Source organism: Lissotriton helveticus, chromosome 11, assembly GCF_964261635.1.
Source record: "Lissotriton helveticus chromosome 11, aLisHel1.1, whole genome shotgun sequence".
In the NCBI taxonomy this organism is placed as follows: domain Eukaryota; kingdom Metazoa; phylum Chordata; class Amphibia; order Caudata; family Salamandridae; genus Lissotriton; species Lissotriton helveticus.
Window position 1 is genome coordinate 126,668,070 of NC_136072.1, and position 25,028 is coordinate 126,693,097.

Genomic DNA, 25,028 nt, shown 5'->3' on the forward strand with positions numbered 1-25,028 from the left:
CTTCTTAAGCATTTTGGGGGCCCTGGGCCAAACATATTTTGAAGGCCCCTATTTGAAACAGCGTTGAATTTATGTACCAATGTCAGCTCTTTCATGCACTCTTTGGCCAGGTCACTTACAGTGCACAGGCACACTTGTCCACATGTTAAATGTATTTATGTATAATATTCAGGGATAGTGAAGTGTTTTTAATATTGTAATACAGCAGCAGTTCACTAATATTACTGCAAATAATCTCTGTGACAAATGTGAGGTCATATATGAGGTCCTGTTCTGATAAAAAAGAAAGTTTTTGTATAGATATTGCAGAAAACCTAAACACAACATTTCTCTGCAAGCTATCTGTAATAGACTCTCACACATCACCCACATTAAAATAGATTAAATGAAAATTGTATTTAAAACAATCTGTTTAAGAATTATTCAAGGTCATCAGGGCAAGAATCTGCAGAACAGAGTTGGCTCTATCAGGGGTCCCCCTGAGAGGCTGGGACCCTGGGCAATAACCCACTTTGCCCATGTCTTAAAACGTCTCTGATGTCAAGTCATTTTATACTGGATGTTTCAGCCATGCACATACTGCATGCGATGCACTGCTTCAGGGCACAAAAGGCCTCATACTGGAAGGTCTAAAACTACTAGAAAAGAATAAATACAATTATTGCAATTGATGAGAAATGTGGAACATGAGTCTTAAATTGTACATTGAGAAATCCTTTAAAGGCCTGTCCTTAGCATGTTAACCTTTGCTCCAGCAACGGAAGCCTGCTTTGTACCACAAGCCCACATCTCAATCTTACATGCTGGAGAGTACATGAGCTGGGTGCATGACCTGTTTCTGGGGCAGGGCTTCCATCTTCCTCAGAATGCTCGGGTTTCTTTTATAAGTTAGGGACATACACATTTTCTGAGTTTGTTCACATCTGTGCACCATATAATTGCATTGGGCATATTTCTCTGAACGTACCACCTCTTAGAACGGTAAAGGTTTTTTCCCATTTTATGATAAAGTTTGTAGATTTATAGAGTGTGGCGTATCACCCGTGAGGGTATCCAGGTGCTGTCTGTGGTCACGGGGAGATTAAGTGATTTGCCCAGAATCACAGGATGTTGCGCTGATGCTGAGACTCGAACCCAAATCCCCAGCTCCTGAGTCGGCAGCTCTGGACGCTGAGCCACATCCTCTCCCCTAAACTCTTGAATGAAAATAAAATGTGTCCCCATTCTCCACACACATGACACATAAGTGACTAACCTACTACAATGGTTCATACTGAAGGTTGGGTACCACAAGAATAGTCAGAGAGCTAGTTAAATATTTCCAAGTGATGGATAATTAAGGAGGCGCCCTAGGGACCTTGGGAAGCCCTGGCCTTCTAGAGCAGCAGCACTGCAATACACAGAGCACCCATGACATATTTTATCAGCCTTTCCGGCCCATTGATCAGCCCTGACATAGCTAATAGTGGGAGTGGCAGTCAAGGTATGATGATTGGCTTCTGGTAGACCTCTATAGGAGAGTAGATATCATTGTGACTCAGTGGCTCAATCTGAGGATCAGGATTTGAGGACCCAAGCAGAGTGTAAAACCCCAGGAAGCTGTATTATTTCACCACTGAGAAGCTGATGCTTGCTGGATGGAGGACATGCAGGCTAGAGGTAACAGGCCAGGTACCAGCTATCTCCTTGGAGCCTGAGTCATCACAAGGCTTCCCTCGGGGCACAAGTCCTATAAAAAGAAGTGGGGGGACTGACAATATGCAAATAACCTCATGATGTCACATGCTGAACGTGTTCCGGTGTCTGAAAATTACACCGGGACACGTTCAGCATATTTCTGTGGGGCCCAGCTTCTTGGCAGGGGGGACGGCGTCCAGGTGTGAAAAAAATAGGGGTACCCCTGACACAAGTTCCTAAATCAGGGAAATTATCTAGTGTGTAAATATCACCATTTTGGAACAATGAAAATGTTGGTGGACCTAGGCATCTATTGTAAGCATCATGTACATGCAATCCAATACAGTAATATCAAAAATATTTTTATTATTTGTTTTAAATTTATAATTATATATTAGTAACGGTAAATACAAAAACAGTTGAATAAAACAATTACATCCTGTGATATATCAGTAATTGATTCAGACAATCACATTGCTGTTATTTGACATCATTATGTTCAAAGAATTTAAATGTTCAAATTATGTAAAGACAAACTGGTCATGTCATAAATAAAGTTGACAGTCATAATTCAGCATGGCTAATGGAGATCTGTGTCGGCGTCCACCCTGTGAAAAGAGTGGGGGGACGCCGTGTACCTGCGTGTTCCCCCGACTCGAGCCCTGGCTTCCTAGCTACTTACAGGCTTCCGGCAGATTGAGCAACACATGTGTAGGGCCTCAAGGAACCCCCAGGTGCTGGCAAATTGGAAATAGCGCTGTCACCCTCTTTGCCACAGGACAGCGGAAGCACTGTTGGTCTTAGGGCAATAAACTAGCCAAGGGAAACATCAGTTCGGATGAAGCCCATACAGCGACAGCAACAGAACAAACGTGATATTAGCACGCATTTGTTCAGCATGCACGTCGTAACAACTTGCATTTAGGAAGGCGCATTAGTGGAATGGTGTTGGATTTAAAGTCCAGCACCTTCCCTACTGTTGAGCAGACTGGAAATGGAATAGTAAGTTAAACTATTCCAACATCCAGCACCCCTCTAAGGGAAGTCATTAAAACGACTTGCGCACTGAATAAATGCGTCCTAAAGACGCATTCGGAGTGCACGCATACTCAAGGGATGCGGAAACCCGTCAACCATTCCTAGCCAAGCTGCGTGAATCCATTTACTCCTCAATACGGAGCCTGTAGAAGGAAATCTATCTATCCATCTATCCATCTATCCATCTATCCATCTATCCATCCATCCATCCATCCATCCATCCATCCATCCATCCATCTATCCATCTATCCATCTATCCATCTATCCATCCATCCATCTATCTATCTATCTATCCATCTATCCATCTATCCATCTATCCATCTATCCATCTATCCATCTATCCATCTATCCATCTATCTATCTCCGGTATGGGATATGCTGGGATACATGTGAGTTGCAGCAGCCTCCACCACTGACATCCCCTCTAGAAAAGAAAGGCAGAATGTACTGTACAGCGTAGTAGTGAGTGAATTGCCATACGCCTCTGGGAAGCAGATAAAGGCAACTGCAAGATGCAAAATTATGATTTTCCTGAATCCTCAAATTCAACATAAGAAGATAGAGTTACCTTGTGTCTGGCGGATCTGCTCGGCTCCTCTGCTAGGGAGCGCTATCTTGATCCAGTTCATGAGGACACCAGACCCAGAGGCCTCTGCTGTGATTGGCAAAGGGCCACATGAAAGGCGATAATGTTGATGCCAGAACCAAGGGAGGGTGATATCAGTAATTCAGATCTGTAGCAGCCAGGGAATCAGCACCACCCGGAGAGTGAATGCCTTCTTAGAGGAGACTGATCAGCACCTGTAAAGCAACACATGTACTTGCCTGGCCACAACCAGGGTGATCAATACCAGGGTGATCAATGAGGAGAGGCTGACAGTTGTGCCCTTGCATTAAGAGCTGATATTTCACACAGAAGGATTAGAGGAAGCTCACCTCTTGCCTTTTCGTGGATGGTGCATAGATCCATTTTCCTGCTGTTAGCCCAGTTGAGACAGTGCTCAAATCAACAGACAAATATGAGTTATACCAGTGACGAAAAACCCATCAGGAGCCAAGGGCCCCGCATGAGCTAGAAGAATGGAGAGTAAACATGAGGATGTCTGTGTTTCATGTTGGAGAGAAGTTTGAATAAAGTTTAGCTGTAGAGGAGTTGCTGTGGCGGCTGGTGACATTTGAAAGTGTCGAGTCGTAAAATTTCAGGATGAGTGTCCGTTGGCGATCAAGCACAGCAAGTGAGCCCGAATGTTATATGGGGAGTTCAGGGGGGGGGGGGTTCTCTCCCTTAGAACATTTTGAAAAAGAGTAGGCAAATGTTGCATTTTCAAGCAAATTTGAGAAAGCAAGAAGGTTAATAAAGCAATTTCAGTACCTCACAAATTTCTTTATCTTTATGCCATAAAGACACTGACAGCAAGTGTACTCGGGCTACATAAAACTGCTAAAAATATATATATACATCATATCAGGATGGTTTGAGAATTGCCAAAAGTCATAAACAGAACCTATATCTAGCTAAATGCATACAGGTTAGAATTACTAAGGGGAATCTCGAAGCGTACATTTGGAGTTCATTTATCAACTGGACTCTGAATATTTGGGAGTACCGCGGCCACTTGTGAATCAGCCCAAACGCCACAGACTCACTAGATAGACTGACTCAGTCTTGAAAGCCCTCAGGATAAATCAAATCCAAAAGTTCAGATGTACGTATGTCCACTAGATGGAAGAAGCGCAAAACAATCCAAAGTGTGCAAACCTAATCGTTTGAGCTTGTATGAAGGCAGCAAGTTGAACACGCGTTCTGAGTCTAGGAGGATTTATCTGCTTTATCCAAAACATCTTTAGTGCTGATTATTTCTCTCCAACTAATCCAGTCACCAAGTGCCGATGTTCCTGCCAGTATGCAATTCCCTCAGTAAACTACACAGCTGCCTAGAAGTTCTTTAAAGCACATTTAAGGGAACACCATATTCTAGATTTGCACCCCATTCCATAGAAAATACTGCTGCTCTTGATGTACAGCTCTTCTTCACTGCATCTATATGACATCCAGAACAGGATGGTCTATCCCAGGGGCCGCTGGTGACATTTTAAAGTGGTGAGGCGCAAACTGATTTGCATACTGCACAGTATATTTTCAAGGTATGGATCTTTTGCAGATTTCAAATTCATGGATATTGCCTCTAAATGCAATATCTATGAATTTGAAATCTGCAAAAGATCCATACCTTGAATATATAAAATAAAGTGATAGATCCAAAAAGCATAGGAGTACAGCAGAGGGAAACAGTCAGGGTCTAATTAGACCATAGCGCCAAAGGTTTATTGGAGCAAATACAGTTTATGTGGGGTGGTGCTCACACACACACATACACAACACTCAAAGAAATGTATTCACACACGCATACACACAAACACATCCATTCGCAACACTCTCCACCAAACATTCATGCATACACGCACGCTCGCACCAAACACTTTAAAATAAAAGAAAAACACACACTCTTACCTTGCTGCCGGTCCCGGTCCGCGCCACCTCTGGGCTCTGCTCCCCTCACGTCACAGGCTGTGACTCACAGCCCTTCTCGGCCAATCCTGGCGCCAGGGGCACAGGTACCTTCTCGCCCGCAGCACGCCCATTAGGGCTCCTAATGGGCATGCGCAATGAACCAAAAACACAAGTGCGCATGAGTGGGCACGGGCAAAAATTCACCCTCCGTCCCCACTCATGCGCATTTGTGTTGCTGCCTGCCTGGTGCCTGTACAATCATGTCAATCAATCAACATGACGCCAGACCGCCCACCCCTTCAGACTCTGAAGGGACAGGGCGGTCTGACGTCATGTTGATTCATTGACATGATTGTCAGTCTTAACAAAACACATGATTGTCAGTCTTAACAAAACGCCGAGGGAGCTGCGGGCGGCAGGGGGGGCTACGCCCCCACACCCCAATGGAGGAACCGCGCCCGGTCTATCCAATAACGCGCTATCGGTACAACACACAATGCCCTTAATTGTGCTCTCTTCGCAGCGCAGGCTGTAATTCTCAGTGAAGAGTTGCAGTGGCGGCTCCTCCGCTAAGGTGGAGGAGCACCACCCCACTGCTTTTTAGCAGTGAAGTTAAGGAAAAATAAAATGATAACTACTTGCATCATTATAATTTTATTTTGTCCTGATGTCCGACAGCTTTGCGGGGTGGGGCTGCTCTCTTGATACAAACAGGGGGAGTAGTGAAGACACTGTAAGTGAGCATGAATGTTTCGCCGGCTGTCTCAGACCGGCCAATCATTTATGCACACCTTGCATGTTCTCCATGCAGGCTGCATTACAGCCTGCGTGGAGAACATGCCCAGGCTCCCAGTCAGCGTCTGAGCACCAAACCACGGCACTCGGACCAATCACAATGCTACATTGCATATTTGTGATTGGCTGATTGGGAGCCTGGGTGTTCTTCCTGTTCCAGTTGAGCGAGGGACAACGGAGGAGAGACACAGTGAGGAAGCGGAGAGAAGGTAAGTTATTTTCTTTTTCATTTTTTCTTAGACCTACTTGCCCCGCGTCCTCAGCCACCGACCCATGCCGGCCACCACTGAAGAGCAGGAGATAGCAGTGGTGTCACCTGAGGATACCCGCCGCTCATTCCTGAGCCCTGTGGCAGTGTTGGCGGCCATGCCTGTGATGCTCTAGACTCCGGCGCCTGTTATTGGGATCTGCTGCTCTTCGTGACGTTGGGGAGTGAGGGAGGGTGGGCAGCGGTTCCAGCCCTGCACAAATAGGCCACGTGAGGCAAAGTATTTGGACATTGTCAGGCCTTGGGGTCATTCTGGGGCAGGCCACTACTGGCCCATGTAAATGAGGGAAGATCACACGAGGCCTGAAGCCGAGAGTGACGGTATTTATAATAAAACAGGTATGGGTTTATGGGTGGTAAGCGTGTATGCATGCGTGAATACATATATATATATATATATATCAAAGCTCACTCCTCCTCACCTTCGAAGAAGACACAGCACTCGCGGGAGGAGGGTTCAGATTCTTTATTACAACCCTCAGAGAACCAGACGCGTTTCGGCTACCGCCTTTGTCTATGAGGAGGAGTGAGCTTTGATAAAAGCGGGGTGCCGCCCCCCGCACAGCAGCACCCGTGCCTGAGTGCGCGACCTGGCGACATAAGGAAGCAGAGATATATATATATATATATATATATATATATATATATATATATATATATATATATATATATATATATATATATATATACAGCTCCAAGTTCCTGCCGGTTCTGACAAAGGCGGAGCGCCGAAACGCGTCTGTTGCGAGATTAAAGATATCAAGAGCTACCCTGGAGTGCGTGGTTTCCTTGACTCTAGCTGTCTCCTTTGAAACCGCGAGCTGAATATATATATATATATACATATATATACATATATATAATGAAAGTAAATCCTGAGCAACCATCATGATTCAAAAGCCTGCACACAGCGTGTTGGTTTCCAGATTTTTTAATGCCAACACGTTTCAACCCCTCGGGTCTTCGTCTCGGCCAAATTACAAACATTGTGCGTAATCTCCCTTAAAAAGACAATTTTACAAACAACATAGAAAAAGTACTCAAAATAAACGGTAGGAGGAAATGCGTAAATATTGAAAATCAGGATCATGCACATGATAATATATGATGAACTGGTTCATCATATGTTATCATGTGCATGATCCTGATTTTCAACATGGTTATTCTTTAGCTATCGATTATGCGATTTTAAGGGTATATATATATATATATATATATATATATATATATATATATATATATATATATCTCCAAAAATCCCTTGCAGGCAATGAACACGCACTCGACAGGATCCTTACTTTCCAAATTTCTTTATTGCACCATAGTTCTTGCTGTAAGTTACCAATGCGTTTCGCCGCCAACTGACGGCTTGATCAAGCCGTCAGTTGGCGGCGAAACGCGTTGGTAACTTACAGCAAGAACTATGGTGCAATAAAGAAATTTGGAAAGTAAGGATCCTGTTGAGTGCGTGTTCATTGCCTGCAAGGGATTTTTGGAAATTGAATTCGGCGGGGCTCTGCCGAGGAACATGCACCGGTAACAGAGGCGCCAGGGGTCAACCACACTGAGCCAAGTTGTGGGATATATATATGTATATATATATATATATCTATCTATCTATCTATCTATCTATCTATCTATATATATATATATATATATATATATATATATATATATATATATATATATATATATATATATATATATACATACATAATCTGGGTTTATACTTACCTGGTAAGTTTTTACCACACATATACCTTTACTATACATGCTTTAACAATGCAAAATTTGTTGTAAAGTTGGTGGTAGAATAGGCCGCTAAGATGGGGGCCAGTTTTGGGCCCCTGGGGGGCCGGTTTTGTTACCGGTGGTCAGCAATATTGGCCCCCCCATTGCAAACTGCTCGGCTGCACTCCCCCTCACCCCAGGGGGGGCAAGCTGAGCAGTTTGCCAGGGCCGGTTTCTGTTACCAGTCCGGCCCCAGGTAAAGGCATATGCGTGGTAAAGTCTTGGGTGGTAGTGTAGCGGTCTTTCTAATCACTGCGTTGTAAAGCCACGTGTGGTAATTGCTTGCATGATTCTGTCATACCTCCACAGAGAAATGGCAGGCATCTTCTGACCTCTTTAGGAACAGGGACAGTCTTGCATCTTTATGGAGGTTTGAGTGGTGCCGTCTAGCATCTTACCTTCTACTTTGCAGTCTTGATGAATTGCAGCTACGATACCGTTGGTGGCGACGTACACAGCAGCCTTGCAAACACCTGAAAGCTGTCAGCAAATATAAAATGGAGCTTATTGTCAAGTGAGCCACAAAGAAGACAGAAAGCGGAAATGTAAATAATTCACATGACATATCATTAATTTTCCAATATCTAGTCAATAATTATTTCTACCTACAGTGGCATTTTAGTGACCTGCAAATGGGCAAAACTGGTGACTGAAATTTCACAAATTGAAATTGCAAACTCTGGTTTGGGCCTAACACGGATGTTTGCTTCTCTGCTGCAAACTCGGGGAGTTAATAGTACACCAGTGCAGCTGGCACACCCCGTAATGATAGGGATCATGCATTAAAATAATCCAATGTTTTCTAGCTTGTCTGGGGTATTACGGAAAAGAACCAATTACATGCACATCAGCCTTGGTCCTGCTCCAGTTAGAACAGTCCAGCCCAAACTGCTCGGCCCACGAAGGCGGAAACGTGTCGGGTTACTTGTATTCCCATGCAAATGGGTCTTTTCCTGTTAAATCTGGCTGAACTGACCCTTTTAGGTCAGGTCCAAGACAGACACATTTGCGATTGAGCAAAAAATATTGGACTGGAATGCTGCCCCTAGTAACTTCCATTGGCTCAACGTGTGTTGTTTTTCTCAGTGAGACCCTATAAGAACGGTGGGCATGTCCAGGCATGACCTATAGCTCCCTAGGACCCCAGCTGGACCTCACCATCAAGGTTCACCAAAGCTGGCACGTGTCTTAGGTTGCATGCAGCTGGGACATGACCTGGCATGTTGGGATGAAGTCGGCCGCGCCCATGCAGTTAAGAGCGGTGGGGCCGGGTGGAGGGGGATTTCAACAGATGCCGACGAGGGAAAAATTAATTATTTATTTATTGCATGTTGCTTCCCTGTCTAAAGTGCAAAGATATTATGGGCTGTATACGGGACTGAGTAATTACCGATGGCTGTGATTGATTCAAGCATTCCCTCACCCTTTTGTTGGTCTCAGTGAGGTGCCCTAAGTACATTAGATATGGTCTAACATGGGTCCCATTCCTTAAAGGACATAAGATGCAGTTCAATGATGAGGCCCAGCAAAGTGATACATGTCAAATGTTGCTTGTGTTACCATCCAGAGAAAGCCTCACAGAGAAGTTCTGATGGGACTGCCCTATTGGGTCAGGATGATTAGAGTCGGTTGGCCACTGTCTATGGTTGTACATTGTAAAACCTGAAAAACTAAATTGTAGCCCGAGTAATTACCAGTGGCTGAGATTAATTCAAGCATTAACATGGTGAACAGGATATCTGCCACTTTTGGGATCAAGTGACTAGACTGCTAACCTCTAACTAATGCTACCTATTGGAACTTTACTAATGAATGTATGTTAAGAACAAGTTCTGTAAGATCTTTGACTAATACATTTGTTGATTTTAAATCTACTCCACTCATAGAGGATTACATGGATTTTAAACATGTTGCTTTCCCTAAAAATCTCTTAATATGGTTTAGTTTGGGGATATTACCTATAAGATCATTTACCCACAAATGGAATCAAGCACAGCCAGTACTGACTTGCCCAATGTGTAATCAGTGTAACGAAAATGAATCAAATTTGTTATTTTTCTGTCCAGAGTACTCCCCCCTCGGAGGAGGTGGATTATTCAAATTTGTCGCGTACTGGGGATTGCACAATATCAAATAGCACTAAGGATTCTAAAAACTGACCTCTCCCCTAGAACTATTGTAGCTGTTAGCAAATTTTTAGAGGCAGTTTGGTACAAGAGCAATACAATTTTAAAAATTAGACCAGTGTAAAGATCATGAGTTGCACTTTACAGTTATCTATATATGTTTTTTCATCTTGTATTTGGTGTGATTTTATGGTAGTGTTTACAGCCTAGTTTTATATGCAGTTTTAAAGCACCCGGCACTTTACATCAGGGTCTTTCACTGATGAGAGTAGATATTATACTTTGCTGCTATTATTGTATCTAATTCTGAAGCATTCTGCATTTTAAATATGGACGTAAGGCTGCTACTATTGTATACATATCTGTGTATTTTTATTGTTATTTTAATGTTTGGGCCGTTGGTTGAAACGTTGATGGTTGTAATAACGGAATAAAGTTTTATATAATAATAATAAACAAAATGCTCAGAGTTTTCTTACTTTGCATCCATCTATTTAGCTTCACATTTACTTAACAGATGCAACCCATGCAGTGTTAGTATAATTCCTTTATTTATCAGAAAAACAAAAATAATCCTGAATTGGCAACATTTTTGTATAGGTGTAAGGCCACACTGTATACCCGTAAATCCTCATAAGAGTGCTCCTCAAGTCTGGGTCTTATTATAAAGTGTTTAACAAAAAAGCAGCTACACCACAGGTTGTGTTGTCTTAAAAAAAAGAAATCATGCCCATTTTTTGGGATAGCTAAACTTTCTGTTAATTAGCTATTGTATTAAGTCCTTTGAATAATTGTTTGATCAAATGATTCGAATGATGCTGATAAAATTGGTTAGGCGAAATGACATTATTCCAGAAACCCAGTTTTGGTTCCAACCATTGAGAAAAACGATAGATGATGCAAAGAATGTGTGCCTTCTAGTGACAAAGGCGGTTTACCTCAATGGTCAGAATCTCTGTTTCCTCATCAATCTAAGGAGTGTCTTTGATGAGGTAAACAGAGGACAGGTGAGGCCTGTACTGTCCAACCTGAGCGTGGAAAAGAAATCCTAAGGTACATCATTGCTTTATGTCATGTTAATTTGACCAAGTTGAGGTTGTGAAGTTGAGTACTGAGAACACAATCTTTGAGAGTTGACAGGGTTGTGTATGACCATCTCTACTTTTAAAGCTTTACCAAGCACTTGAATATTGAATCTTATCTGAGGTTGTAGAACTCCATGTGTGTAAGGCTGTAGGGATGTGAGTTCACACAAGGTTATCTCCTTGAAACATATAAGGATTCAAGGTCGTCTGTTTATAGACGTGCTCAGAGGGTAGTTCTTGTTCTTCCAAAAGAGAAGGGTCTGTTGGGGCTGCAGACGTTTCCAGAAACTCCTCTTTGTGCACATTGCTGTTCATATTTGTATTCTGAACTTTAATAGGTTTTAAAAGGTGCAATCTCCTGCAGTTGTTGTCTGCTATTCCCCAGGCCTCCACAGTGGCCTGAAGCCACAACACACAGCCTCAACTCATAGGTACCAATTCTGCTGATCACCGGTGGTTGAACCTGCTCCAAAGAGGCAAATTCGGTCAACTTACAAATCATAAGCACATTTCTTAGATCTTAGGTGTCTTCTCTTGGTCTTAAATTTTGTACTGACAAGCAAACAATTAGGTAACTCATGTAATTAATCAGCGGTCACCTTTGAAATGCAAAAGCTACTTTGTTTGACTTCAATGCTGTGTTTCTTCACTTTCCCCGTTAGTGCTGTAGGTCTGGATCAAATTGATACAGCAATAATGGTGTTCCTTTATGGGTTGTGATGAATATAGATCACACCCATTGGAGCATGCTGTTTCTCCACAAAATGAGCACCTGAAGCTAAAGTACACAAACACAGTGGGATACTAAGCGATTTGCATATGCCCCAGCATCAGAATCAGCCTATCATAAAAGTGCATGAGTGACGCTGTTATTCCTACAATTCTCCTGTGTAGGTACCACTGTTATGAGAAGTTTCTGGAGTTTGCTGATAAACATTTGTGAGTAGGTGGGACAGAGGGTAATTTAGGTACAGTTTGCCATGTTGACTTCAGTGTACCTGGAAGGAAAGTGAAACAATAACATAGAAATCTGAGCTAAGAGATGAAAAGTTTTGCCCTGTCTTTCAAACATGGTTAAGAAACACTAAGGCCTAATTTATATGTCGCGGAGAGAGAACTCCGTTGCAATGGCTATCGCGTTCCCTCCCCGCCAACATAGTCGTCTGCCCACCCAATGTAAATGCGGGCAGACCTTAAGTTTGGCCATGACGGTGACTACTCCGTAAGGGACAATAAAAATACACCAACTACCCCACTTCCCACCATGGGAGAGGACTCCCATGGCGAGGGTGACATTATCTTTTTTATTTTCAAAAAGAAAATCCTGCATAAGTGTTTTTAAATTCGAGAAAAATAAAATAGTTTGGTGCAAGGCTCCACCATGTTGACGGGTCCCTGCACCAAACTGTAAAAAGTATTGACAGGAACCACCGTGACGGGTGTTCCTGCCAATGCTTGAGAAATTACCCCCAGCTTGGTGGTCATTTCTAAATTTGCAGGTGGCATCTCTGCCAGGACAACAGCGTAATTTACTCTGCCGCCCTGGTTGAGAAATGGGCCTCCCACCAAAAATTAAATTAGAGCCTAAGTTAAGATTCTATGTTGTAACATTGTAGCACACTAGCACAGGAAATGTAGGACACCTACCCTGGGTCCTAATATCATTGGTAGAACATGTGTTACTTGTATGATCTACTTACTTCACCCAATTTGCAGTCCGGATTTAATTCTAGAATTGTATTCTTGGCGCAGTCAGTTTCTTTGATTGTATATTCAATGTCATAGTTCCACCCAGCTACTACCTGTAATAATCATGCATGAAAAATGTGAATAATTTAAAATATGCTTAAATGTAAATTACGTAAAGAAATTATAAACAATACATAAAAGCTAAATGCGTACACCAGAGCACAATACATGACCGCTAGTCCTAAAATGTGAAAAGATATTTTAGTATTCTCGTATATGAGTTTCAACAATTATTTGCCTTCATTTGCAGGTACCGAATCTGAAATCATAGATTGCAGGTGGCCTGGGCCCGACAAGACCCCTGAGCCACCACGCGGCCCAAACCCTAAGGCGCCACTTCTCACCTCCAGCAGAACACAAGGGAGGTCGCAGGGGCAAGTCACTCCGCTACCCCCAGTGACAGCGTGCGCGGCCATGGCCCGATTTGACCTCTGAGCCGACATACGCCCAGCAATCCGTTGCCCCCATGATAAGAAGGGAGGGGAAGGGCAACTCCGGCGTGTTGCTTAATTTGAGCTGATGGTTGCCCCATGATAAGAAGGGAGGGGAAGGGCAACCAACCCCATCAGTGCTTAATTTGAGCTGATGGTTGCCGGTGGGGGCCACCAGTACTCACTTTTGAGGACCGACACATATATTTTCAGGTCAGACATTTACAAGAGCAAGAGAGGGAGAAACACACAAGAGTCAAAGAAGGAGAAAGATGAAAAACTGTTACAAAGGAAGAAAGCATAAACCTGTAGGAGAGAGTTAAAGGGGCAGGGAGTGTCTGGTAGTGTATTAAAGAGGCGTTAGGTGGATACAGGACTACGCGCCTTGGTATTGTGTGCCCCAACTTTCAGTTGCTCCGGCCGCGTGCTTCTGAGCAAAGCCCCAGGATCTGGCACTCATTCTTTTACAAGTTAAGCACTGACTTCCATCCATGACAACAACCTGCATGGGGCAATGGTTCAGTCCACTACAGTCATTGGCTTTCTTGCCCTGTGCATTATGGTATTTTCCAATTATATGTGTAAATGATCTGAAAGTTAGTGCACTTCAGTGTCAGGGATGGTTGACCAGTCTTTAGTTTGGAAGTTTCTCCTCATATAGTTCCCCTTTCATTTCTTTGCTTTTCCTCTTTTTTTATTGTTTCTTAAGAGGATACTACAGCTCTCTGGGCAGTGCTAACGGGTTGTCTGCATGCCACTCACTTCATCTGCAGAGCACCGCATCCTAGATAGCCACTTCTTTTAAACCACAAGCCCAATATAGAATTCGGTTGTCCATGCTATATCCTTGTTTTACCATTCTAAGATAGCCTACATGTTGGTTCTAAATACAGCGGCGACTTTAAAGTAATAGACTATTTTACAATACCTTTGCAGGACAGACACCCATTGCTATGTTTAGATTACTTATTGCAAGCACATGCAGTTGTGTTTGGATGGCAGTATGTTTTCTTCTTTCTACTTGTATTGTTTTAGGTCATCGTCTATATATTGTTGAGCTTGTGTGTGTTTTATTGTGGTTGTGTCAGAGGGTGAATGCAAGAATGAGTCTGTGGATGGATTAATGGATGCATGCGTGCAAAGATGAGTGACAGAGTGCTTGTATGAGGACCTGCTGAGTGCCTAAAACATATAAAACACAAAAGGCCATTTCATTCATAAGCTAAACCTTTTGACACTGCCAATGACTGGTTGTTATGGATATTTGAGTATGTGCTATTAAAAGTAGCTGTGTTTTTAATTTTTATTTTTTTATTTTGGTGACATTTTATAGAGCGAAAAGAGCTTGCGTGTAACAAGAATTGTCCAGAATCAGTGGGGTGCAGAATAGCAGAGTTGATCAGTGAGAGGGGGAGTGACTCCTTTCCCTCAGGCCCATACTCTATGATCCATGATGTACCCCTTAAATGTAGCTAGTCTATTTAGTGGTCTAGCAAGGGTACCATGGATCCCGCTGCCTGCAAGGAGACTGACCCAGCTGCAGGAAGGGACAGTCATGACTAGGGTCTAAGGGACCCTCACTTCCAAGGGCCTTGGTGCCACTGCACTTGCTGTACACTTGGTAGATACACCCCTGGCTCTATGCCCACATGAACACACAAGCAATCACTTTCAGTCAGAAAGAATATTTAGCCCCAAAACATATGGAAAGGGACACTGAGCAGCACACATACAAACATTGCAAATACATACCTGCCTGGTCGCCTTCTTTACAGTTGTCACATTGAAGAGATTAGGTTGGTTGCTTTCGTCATTGAATTTTTTAACGGCATGTTTGAGGATGGGCACCAGCTCCTGGCTGTTGGTGGGTATGGGATGTGGACATCCAAGACATGTATAATGTGTAGAAACCACTGGACCTTCAGCTTAAAAAACAACATAAAAGATGTCAGCTTCAGGCAAGTAGCATTACCTTTCAAACCTCCCTCTCTACCGCCCTCTTGGACAGCATCTCTGTTGTTCCACCCAATGGCATGTGATTTGGGTCACCTATTGGGATTTTTTTTAATTCTAAAGTAATTGCATTGGCAAAGCACTTACTACTCCTGAGGAAGCATTGAAGCATTTTATGAAAGGTACCACACTATTCAGTAACCCAAAGTTAATCCAGTAGTTATTCATTACTCCTGTAGAATTGTTGGTTATTGGGTTAGTATTGTGCTGTATGAAAATGAACAATTTCCTTCATTTTCAAGTTCTGATTTATCAAGTTATTAGGAGTTAGGTGTAATTATTAGTGTGGTGGTATATATGGAAAAGGTATGGCGCGGAAATATGGTGGAGGAGATTAGATATTGTGAGGTGTCAAGGGGAGGGTAAACCGAATGAGACATAGTGATTTGTGGGAGCTGATTGAGTAGATAGGTTTTGGTATTGCAGGAATTGTAACTCAGGAGAGTTTATTATTCATAAGGAGGGGTTATGACTAGTTTACTGAAGTTTAGTAGCCAGCAGGCATGTGAAAATCAAAGGCACAAAGGCTGCTTACAGAGGCTACCTGAAGCTTAGATGGTTCACTGCAACTCTTTGTAACATGCAACTTTCAAGATTTATTGACATGAGAACTGCTCAACCAACTGCAGAGGACATGGGTTTTAGATATATATGGCTGCCATTTATTAGAGATGAGCGAGCCACAAATTAACAGGACAGCTGAGCCAAGGATCTGGCTTTGCTGTGAGGGCCATTGCACAAATTGAGCCATCAAAACTTCTGGCATGTAAATCACAAAAATCATGTAAAAATGATAATGTTTCTTCAAAATTCAAAAAAGTGTATTTCTTTAACATGCAGAAGCAGTTCACCTTAGTACATCAGATTATATCACTGCAGTGAGGCACGTATTAATAGTAACACTTTCTAAACATGAACTTAGGTGGCCTCACCCGCTCTGACCACAATGACATTAGTATTGAATATTGAAATGTTTTATGTGTAGTATACTTTTTATGCCTTCATTGTGATGGCGAAATAAAGTTCTTCTGACTAACTGACTGACTGATATTAGTGAAGTACGTGGCAAGTCAAATGTCATGTGTACCCTGCACTTGCTCTAGAGTCTAATTATAGATGGAGCAATATTACAGTGTATTAAGAAATTTATATACATTGCCTAGCCTAAACTTATGTTTTTCAAGGTGCTCTTGTGTGATAATGAAGAAAACAAAGGCTTGCTGAAAGGAATTATTTGCCCAAGATCACAGATTTGTCAAGCCAGGCTTTCTGGTTTCACGTTGTGCAATGCACCCACTAGATGGGTATCTCTTGCTCTCTCTTCTTTTACATCAAAGGTTATTCCTTTTTGTTTAATTCTTGTGGCATGAGGTTAGAGTGTGGGTGGCAGGCAGAAGCCACATGAAAGCACTACTTATTTTGTTTCGGCTCAAGGGTCAAAAAGAACCTCAAGCTGAGACAGAGCCAGGCACCTGGCTTGACCTTTGTACCATTATTAATAGTTACATACCATTGGTAATATTGCACTGCTGAGAAATGATGCTGCTTCGGTTCTCTGCTTTCTTGATATAAACATGAGCTTTGCATATGCCTGTTGCCTAAAAACAAAGAAAAAATGTGAGCCTCACTGAAGCCTTTCAGCAGAAATATGGCATCTTTAAGGCAATATATTTCAATACTTTGCTTCATTTGTAATAGAAATTCATAACAATAAAGCATATAGTAAGAGAGTGCTTCTGAAGATTGTAATGGGAAAAAGGGCATAACAGAAGAACTAACTAAGAAACAAATGGAAGGATAAAATTGTGAGGCACAGATAGATTTCATCCCTATCAGAGCTCCAGGCTCGGGTCGCTCAAGCGGAAGCGTGACATATCATTTTGATCTTCTTAAGTAATTGAGGTGGTTATGCTTCTTGTATTGAAGTGAGAGTGAGCTAGTTGTTGAGGTAGAAAGGTAGATCATTGTGGCATCAAATTTTGAAGGTGATCCAAGCACCTAAAAGGAGCCAGCTGGGGTTGATAAACCAATGGGTAATGCAGCCTGGCACCAGTTATTAGCTAGGTAGTTGTGTGGTGAACAACCTTTTCTGGGGCAAGCAATCTGTTAGTGCAGCATTGTTCCTATGAACAAGCGGGAGGGCCAACAACGGGACAGTAGTCCTGAAGTCTTATTTGGAAAACATGGAGTTCTTTTTTTTTGGGATATTGAGTTTGAAGTTGGCAGCCCCAACTATTTCGGTGATGTAGGGTTCCACCGTGAAGACACCCACCCAACTAAGAAGCACAGGTATTTTGCATGAGGGACCATAACTGAGGAGATCTCAATAGAATAGAGGCTTATGTCATCAATAGACACGTGGAACTATTTTGCAAGAAGGGTCAACTCAGCCTTCCCAGGTTTCAATTTGAGGGCAAGGGAGGTTTTCCTTTCTTGAAGAAAGCCTATATGATCTTCTACATCTTCACTCTCAGAGGGATCAGAGACTGGGTGTCATCTGCATACAGGTGAAATACAGTGGGAGAAGGAGGGTGCGTATAAGAATCCAGTGTTACACAAACGCTCATCTAATGTCATAAACAACTTTATCTGTATTAGGAGGCAAATGAGGTTTGCTCTCCTTCAAAGCCCTGCAACCAGATCTCAATTGTTTATTTTGTAATGCTTTCAGTGGGTCTGTCTTAGAAGCATGCCTGGTAGCTAAATTATCTTCCAAAATACTAAAATGTTAAGAAAGTCATTTTTTGCCAAACTAGTTTTTGAAGTCTAGGGATTAAATTCAGGAATTAAGGGTTAAGGAATAGTCATCTTTTTAGGTCTGGCATTAGGCAAGACTATTTTTTAGTAAAATGTTATATATATAAATATAAATATAAAAAATATATATATGTGTGTGTTTGCATGTGTATGTGTGTGAGGTAATTGTCAGTGCATCGTGAGGGCGTGTGTATAGTTGTTTAGGGAATGACTTATACTTCTCTCATGGGCAAAGAAACTACAGTGTCCCAGGGGATGGGGTCACACTCCCCCTCCCCTTTTTATAATGCATGGCCCCAGGGGATGGCGTCCCCGGGCCTCAAGTAAGCTCTGGCAGGGGTGCTATGCACTCCTCCCCTTATTTAATGTACAACCCCTGGGTAGAGTGCGATCAGACCAGACTACTCACTGCATTTTTCAGCAGAAAGTCCAAAGACACACTGCAGTCTTTAAAACTCTGCCACTAATGAATGAAACTCACGTAGGGAACTCTAAGAAGACAAAAGTTTCCCAAACAATTCAACCTTATTGTGTTTTCCACCACTGCATGAATATGTTTCCTCCTGTTTGATTAGTTGTGAGTGTCCAAGCAATAGGCCTGTGTGCTGTGATTTAGGTCACTAGACACTTTTTGATGTACAAATAATGGCCAACACATGCTGCCTCCAATAATGGACTCTCCAAGAAAACTTTGGGGTACTGGTTGCACTCACTGAACACAAAGGAAAACATCAGATCCTTCCCCAAGTAGATTTATACAACTACTGTTCCGCAGAGGCAGTTGATGACACAAAAATATGGTGGTGCGCTATCACGACATACATTAAAACACACAGACACACATACAATAAAGAATTACATTAAAACACATTAAATTAAACACCCAGGAAACTAAAAATAAAAGTTACGTACCTTGTCCTGCAGCACGCCCTCAATTCTCTCCAGTCCCTGGCTCCAGATTCCTCTGAGCGCGAGGCGAAATCACAGAGCCAACTACCATATCCTATCCAGCCGCTGCATTCATGCTGTGAAGCCGCATGAGAGAAGCGTCTGGATTGGCTGGAGCAGGCTGCCTCTGCGCTCCGAAAGGCACTGTAGGCTTGTGCCTGCTCTCCAACCCAGCTGTTAGACAGCTGTGTTGGAAAGTTTAAATTGCGCATGTCAGTTTGATGGTAGCAAGGTAGCCGGACAAACCGACATGCACAATTCATACTGAAGAGGCCACTCGTCATTGCTGCCAATCAATAGCAATGACGCACTGGTCCCACCCTGCCCTCTACATTCAGCAAAAAGTTGGAAAACCATTTTATTTTTCCAACTTTCTGTGCAGCAGTGTGTGTGGGGGGGAGGGGTGGCACTCCTCTGCTCCTATGGAGGAACCACCACTGCTGTTCCATTTAAATATGCATGGACCAGAGAAGCATAAAAGCTCATTCCTCATAACTGGTACTTACAATAAACCACTGGTGTACATGGTTCCTGAATGTGAGCTGAAAAAGATGTGACTAACATTACAACCGGTGTGTAGGGGACAGGCCTTTTGCCCTTCGCCCTCTCTGTATGGTTTGTGTAACCCCATCGGGCAAGTACTTCTCGGTCAGACCTATGAACAACAACTGGATGGAGACTGATTGTGACCAGGGTCAAACTGGAAACCAAAATCAGCTTTGGAAAAAATATACTAGCCCCACGCTGTAGAGTGTCACAAATCGAAAGTGTCCTTGAGAGGGCGGCACCCTATCCTGCTCTGAAACAGGCCCAGCAAGTGGCGGCTTTCTTTAATGTTTTGAAAACAACTAAATCGATTTTGACTTCTGTGGACCACCACGTTATCATTACTGGAACCTGGAGACCACCAATGAATCATTAATGGCATCAGGGGACCCCCCCTGAGTAATTACTAGAAACCGAGGACCCCGGCCTAAGCATTTTTGTTCATTTAAACCACAAAGCAATACTTAGAAAATACAGTATTCATCAAACAAATATACAAATGAGTAAATATTTCATGTAATTCACAAAATAATATTAAAAAATCGACATTGTAATTTTAATGGGGAGGTTCGAGCTTTCGTAAATTCAATTGAGGTCTCATCGTCTATTCTACAATCTGTTTGATGCACTTTCTCTGCTCCCACAAATCGATCTAAGTATACTAATTTAATTTTTAGCCTTCAAATTCTTTCACATTTTAAGAATGCTTAAAAATGTTCAATTGTACACTTTGCTTCTTTAGTTGTATACACTTTATTAATCTGTTAATATTATTTCATTTACTAAGCAGCCGCGGACCCCCTGCATAGGCTTTGAGACCCCCAGGGGTCCCAGTCCACAAGTTAAGAACCACTGGTGTAGAGATCTTAGTGGAAGAAGGCTGTGAAGAGGGAGAAGCAGAGTGCAAGAGTTCTAAAATACAAGCCATGCTGTTGATTATGCATGTGTAATATCGTTGAAAGCATTCCATGTGCAATCCAAAATCATTCCTTCTAAAGATGCTCTTTATAGTAATCAGAAAGCTTACTAAAGATTGCAGGAATGAAGGAAGGAATGTGTTAAGATGCACACGTACAGCAACATAAGGGACATTCCCAGCATGGGCCATGGTCTCAATGGTGCAGCAGGTGCAGTGGCACCCGGGCTCAAGTACTTTGGGGGCAACAGAACCCTGATTATTTCTATATTTTATTAACCAACCAGAAGAGGCGTAGCTTGCTCAGTAAGACTGGAGGGGTGTGAGCTTCAGAGAGGCTTAAGAGGCAGTGAAAAGGGAGAGAGTGGGGATTGGTAGGAGCGCTAAGTGAGAGAAACATAATATTTTGTAAAATAATCAATTTTTTTTAGGGTTTTCAAAACAGAGATGAGAGAGGGTGTGTGTGGTTGTGTTAGTCTATCTATTTATGCAAAAACCCCAGGTGACATCTGACAGACATATCATCATACCCGACTGTAAGCACCTGTACCCAACTATTCATCTGAAAATTCATTTATTAGGGGGGGGTGTAACATCTGAAAAAACCTTCCCCCCTTGAAGCAACGCCCCTGGCAGGAAGCAGACAGGCGACCTATTTTCCTCACATGCACTGGGAACCTTAGCAACCTTGCTACTCTACTGGGTTCCAATTTCCCAGGTGTCATTAATAATGAATTCCTACAACCCAACGCCCAGGACATATTGTTTGGGGTCAAGGGCAACATGTTTTCATGTGGTATTTGTCCTTGTGAAAAGGAGGCCCAACCCCCTACATCACACACCCTTTGACTGCCAGTTTACAGTACCACATTATTGATAAGGGAAAGGCATTGTCTGCAGTTAAGGTAATATTTGTGCCCATGCTGTTCAAACTTGTATTTATGGTACCTTAATGCAAAACTTTTATTATTAGGGTGAGCGATCTAAGTACATGTTGTAAGCTCAAACTGTACTACTGACAGTGGTTTCAGTATAAAAATGTGTATACACGTTTTCAATGTTTAGCAATATGAGGCTATGTATACTGCTACCAGAATGCTCTCTGATTAGAAGCAAACATATGCAGAAGCTTGAAAGCAAGATTGATTATTCTTTGCTTTCAAAATAAAATGTTCACAAAAAATGCAAAAACATTTAGCTAAACTCTGTAACATTTAGGTACTGCTTTTTTGCAGCATCATTTGGTAAAATGTGTTGATGTATGCTAGTAGATCCCAAAAATATTCCTAATTGAAAATCAGTGTAACCAGTTTTAATAGGATTATGGGAAACATAAAAATAAACAAGCATTGGTAAAGCCGATTGATCTGAAATTGTTGGTCAGCCTTGGTTTTGTCAATGCGTGACATGTTTTGGCATGGTTTTTGTAAAACCTTATTGGTGTAGGAGCTGCTGGGCCCTCATCATTAAAACAAACATTGGCAAAAGCAAAAATAGTTTTGGCCTCAAAAAGCACACATTGCCACAGTATTTCTTGGCACTGACAAAACCGCTGTGTCAATTATGCTCCTTGTGAAAAAACAGATGCTGTCACTCACAGGGAAGCTAGCCGCTAGACAGAGAGAGACAGCATGCTTATAAACACAAAAGGTCATGGTTAACACCAGACCTAATTAGGGGCCCTATTATTAACCACATTAGAGCTAAGGCAATTCCCCCTGAGTGCTGTTACTCCAGATTTCCCATTGTTCACGACGAGCTCAGCTCGTCATGAGCACACGAGCAGTGTACTGCATGACGAGCTGTGCTCGTCATGAGCATGGAAGGGGTTAAATAAAGGCTCAAAAGTGCACTCATCTCCCTGCATTAAGTGCAGATATGCAACTTTTGTGAATTCACAGAACTTTACAGAAGTATGCCAAGAAACAGTACTCCTAGAAAATATTTGTTAACATCATTTTAGCATGAGCAAATATGCAGGTGTAGAATTGCTCATACGAAAATATGAGTGTTAGCAAATTCACTTTCCCTCTAACCACTTTTTTCCCCAATCCTGGAAGAAGTTTTATGTCTGTTATTGTCAGGAGTAAATTCCCAACCTTTTTCTGCATGCGAAAAGATTAGAGAAGAGTTGGTGAAAACCCATAGAACATGCAAGTTAGTAGGTTTGCACAGAGCATTCCAACCCTGGAACTGTTTACCATTACCTTCAGCGCCAGTATGTAGATCTGCGGAAACGTGGCAATAGAAGTGAATTACTGGTATTCAAACCCTACTATGGAAGGAGACTTGGCATAATCAGAGAGGGTATTTAGGAGCTCTTATATAATGAGATTGCTGCAATAATTTGTCACCGCATTACATGGCACAAAAGGTTCAAGTGGATTCTGTTACAGGACAAGTAGATTTATGAAGCAACCTGCCCAATGGACAAGTAGCTATTTTATAAAATTCCACACCCCTGCATTATGTTTAGAAAATACATGATAGTAAGCATCTGGGTTCAGAAGAAGAGTTTCTGGTTGCTTCCTACATTGATCTAAATAGCTGAAGATGCACAACAACTTATTTTTCCGACATTTCATACCACCATTAGAACAATTGTTGCCTTCCTTAGTGTGGCTCACTGGTTAGAGGCGGCAGACCCGAGAGCAGAGGACGGCCCGGGACCAGGGTTCGATTCCCGGCGCGGCAGGTTTCTGGACCAGGGTCAGCGGACTCGATAATTCTCTCGCCTCGGTGCCCACTCTGATCAGCGTTCACACTCGGCAACTCTGGGCATTAGCTTGCCTCATCTTCACTAACGGCCCCACCAGACCGCCGGGGATGCCTGGTCTCACCCTGGAGATACCCATTAAGGGACCATCTCTCAGGGAAGCCAGGAAGGGTTTCGCAGCGGTCGAAGCGCCTTGGGACCCTACGGGTAAGTAGTGCGCTATATAAATGCCTATACATTTACATTTACATTCCTTCAAGTAATTGTATTTTCCAATATGGCGTGCCAACTGGGTTGCGCCACTAGGGGGCAGTCCGAGTTCAGAGAACAATTGTGGAAGCCAGCGTTTTAGGTTTTTTATTATTTTTTTTTGTTCAAAGAAGTCTTATTAGTTTTTACTAGTAAACAAGGATAAACAGCAATAATACTGATAATAAACAAAAGAAACCATGGTGCAGCTCTTTACACATAAGGTCCACGGACACATACAATGAACTTGCACTTAGGACATGTTTGTACTTGATTCAATGATTTATGAAAATGTTTCACTTGACAATACTATTACAGAGTGCCTTTACTGTAGAACTTGATAATGTACTCACAAGTATGTGTTTAGCTACGTTAATTGAAGTATTACTTGATGTTCGATTAAGAACTCATCTTTATTTTGTAGACATATATAAAATGGATGACCTAGAATTAATCATTTGATGTATGTTTAGTAAAGTGGTGAGCATTGACAGCTGAATGTATAAACATTCTAAAACCTTCCTCATGTTATTGTGCTTTACTACTAATATATGACTCATTCCTAACTTTGTATTGTCTGAGTAACATTTAGTGATATGAATATTAGTTCAAAACCATTCTGACATGTGTAGAATGTCATTTCAATTCAAACGACAAAACATATGTGATATATGCATTAATGTTACATGTATGTATACTCAAACTAAAGGGCAGATTAGGATACCGCTTTTTCCGTATCCTCCGGGCCGGCGGAAGTCACCGCCGGCCCGGAGGATACGAAAAAACCTCAGCGGACCCACCAAAGACCCACCGCCACATTAGGATGGCTGGTGGGTCCAGGTTTACGTCCGCAGCTTTCCCGCCGCGGATGGCTTACAACCGCGGCGGAAAAGCCCTAATATGGTGGAGGTGTCTCTCAGACACCGCCAGCCATATTAGGATGCCCAAAAAGAAATGCTTTTCCACTGCGGGTTTTCCGCCATGGAAAAGCATACGGAGCTTCACTGCGGGGGCCCGTTGCGGGCCCCCTGGGTGAAGCGGGGTGGGGGGTGCACATGGGGGGTACCTATGGTACCCCCCTGCATTTGTATGCAGTAATCGGCAGGCGCGGTGCCTGCCGCTTTCTGCATACAAATGCAATGTATGCATTTTTAACATTGCGGCGGGTGCAGCTTGAAGCTGCACCCGCAGCAATGTTAAAAATAGAGGATGTGACCGCCAGGGTGGCGGTCACATCCTAATTGGAGAGGAGGGAACTCCGCAGGCCATGCGGAGGTTCCCTCCTCCTCGATGGTCGCGGATGGACTCAAGTCCGTCTGCGATCATTATGAGCCCCTTAGTTCTCAGTCCTACTTACCTTTGACTAATTTGTTTATTCACTCAATGCCTTATTCAATATGAAGTAAATGTA

General features: G+C 42.6%; 1 protein-coding gene across 1 annotated transcript in view; it reads right to left on the reverse strand.

The window, feature by feature from the left end:
* The window catches only part of KNG1 (kininogen 1), a 72,691-nt gene that overhangs the window by 22,483 nt on the left and 25,180 nt on the right, over positions 1–25,028 (reverse strand). The window contains exons 3-6 of the mRNA XM_078667894.1: positions 16,996–17,083; positions 15,225–15,397; positions 12,993–13,094; positions 8,480–8,561 (exon numbers count right to left, since the gene is read on the reverse strand). Of these exons, the coding sequence (XP_078524020.1) occupies positions 8,480–8,561; positions 12,993–13,094; positions 15,225–15,397; positions 16,996–17,083 (445 nt within the window). The remainder of the gene's footprint in view (positions 1–8,479; positions 8,562–12,992; positions 13,095–15,224; positions 15,398–16,995; positions 17,084–25,028) is intronic.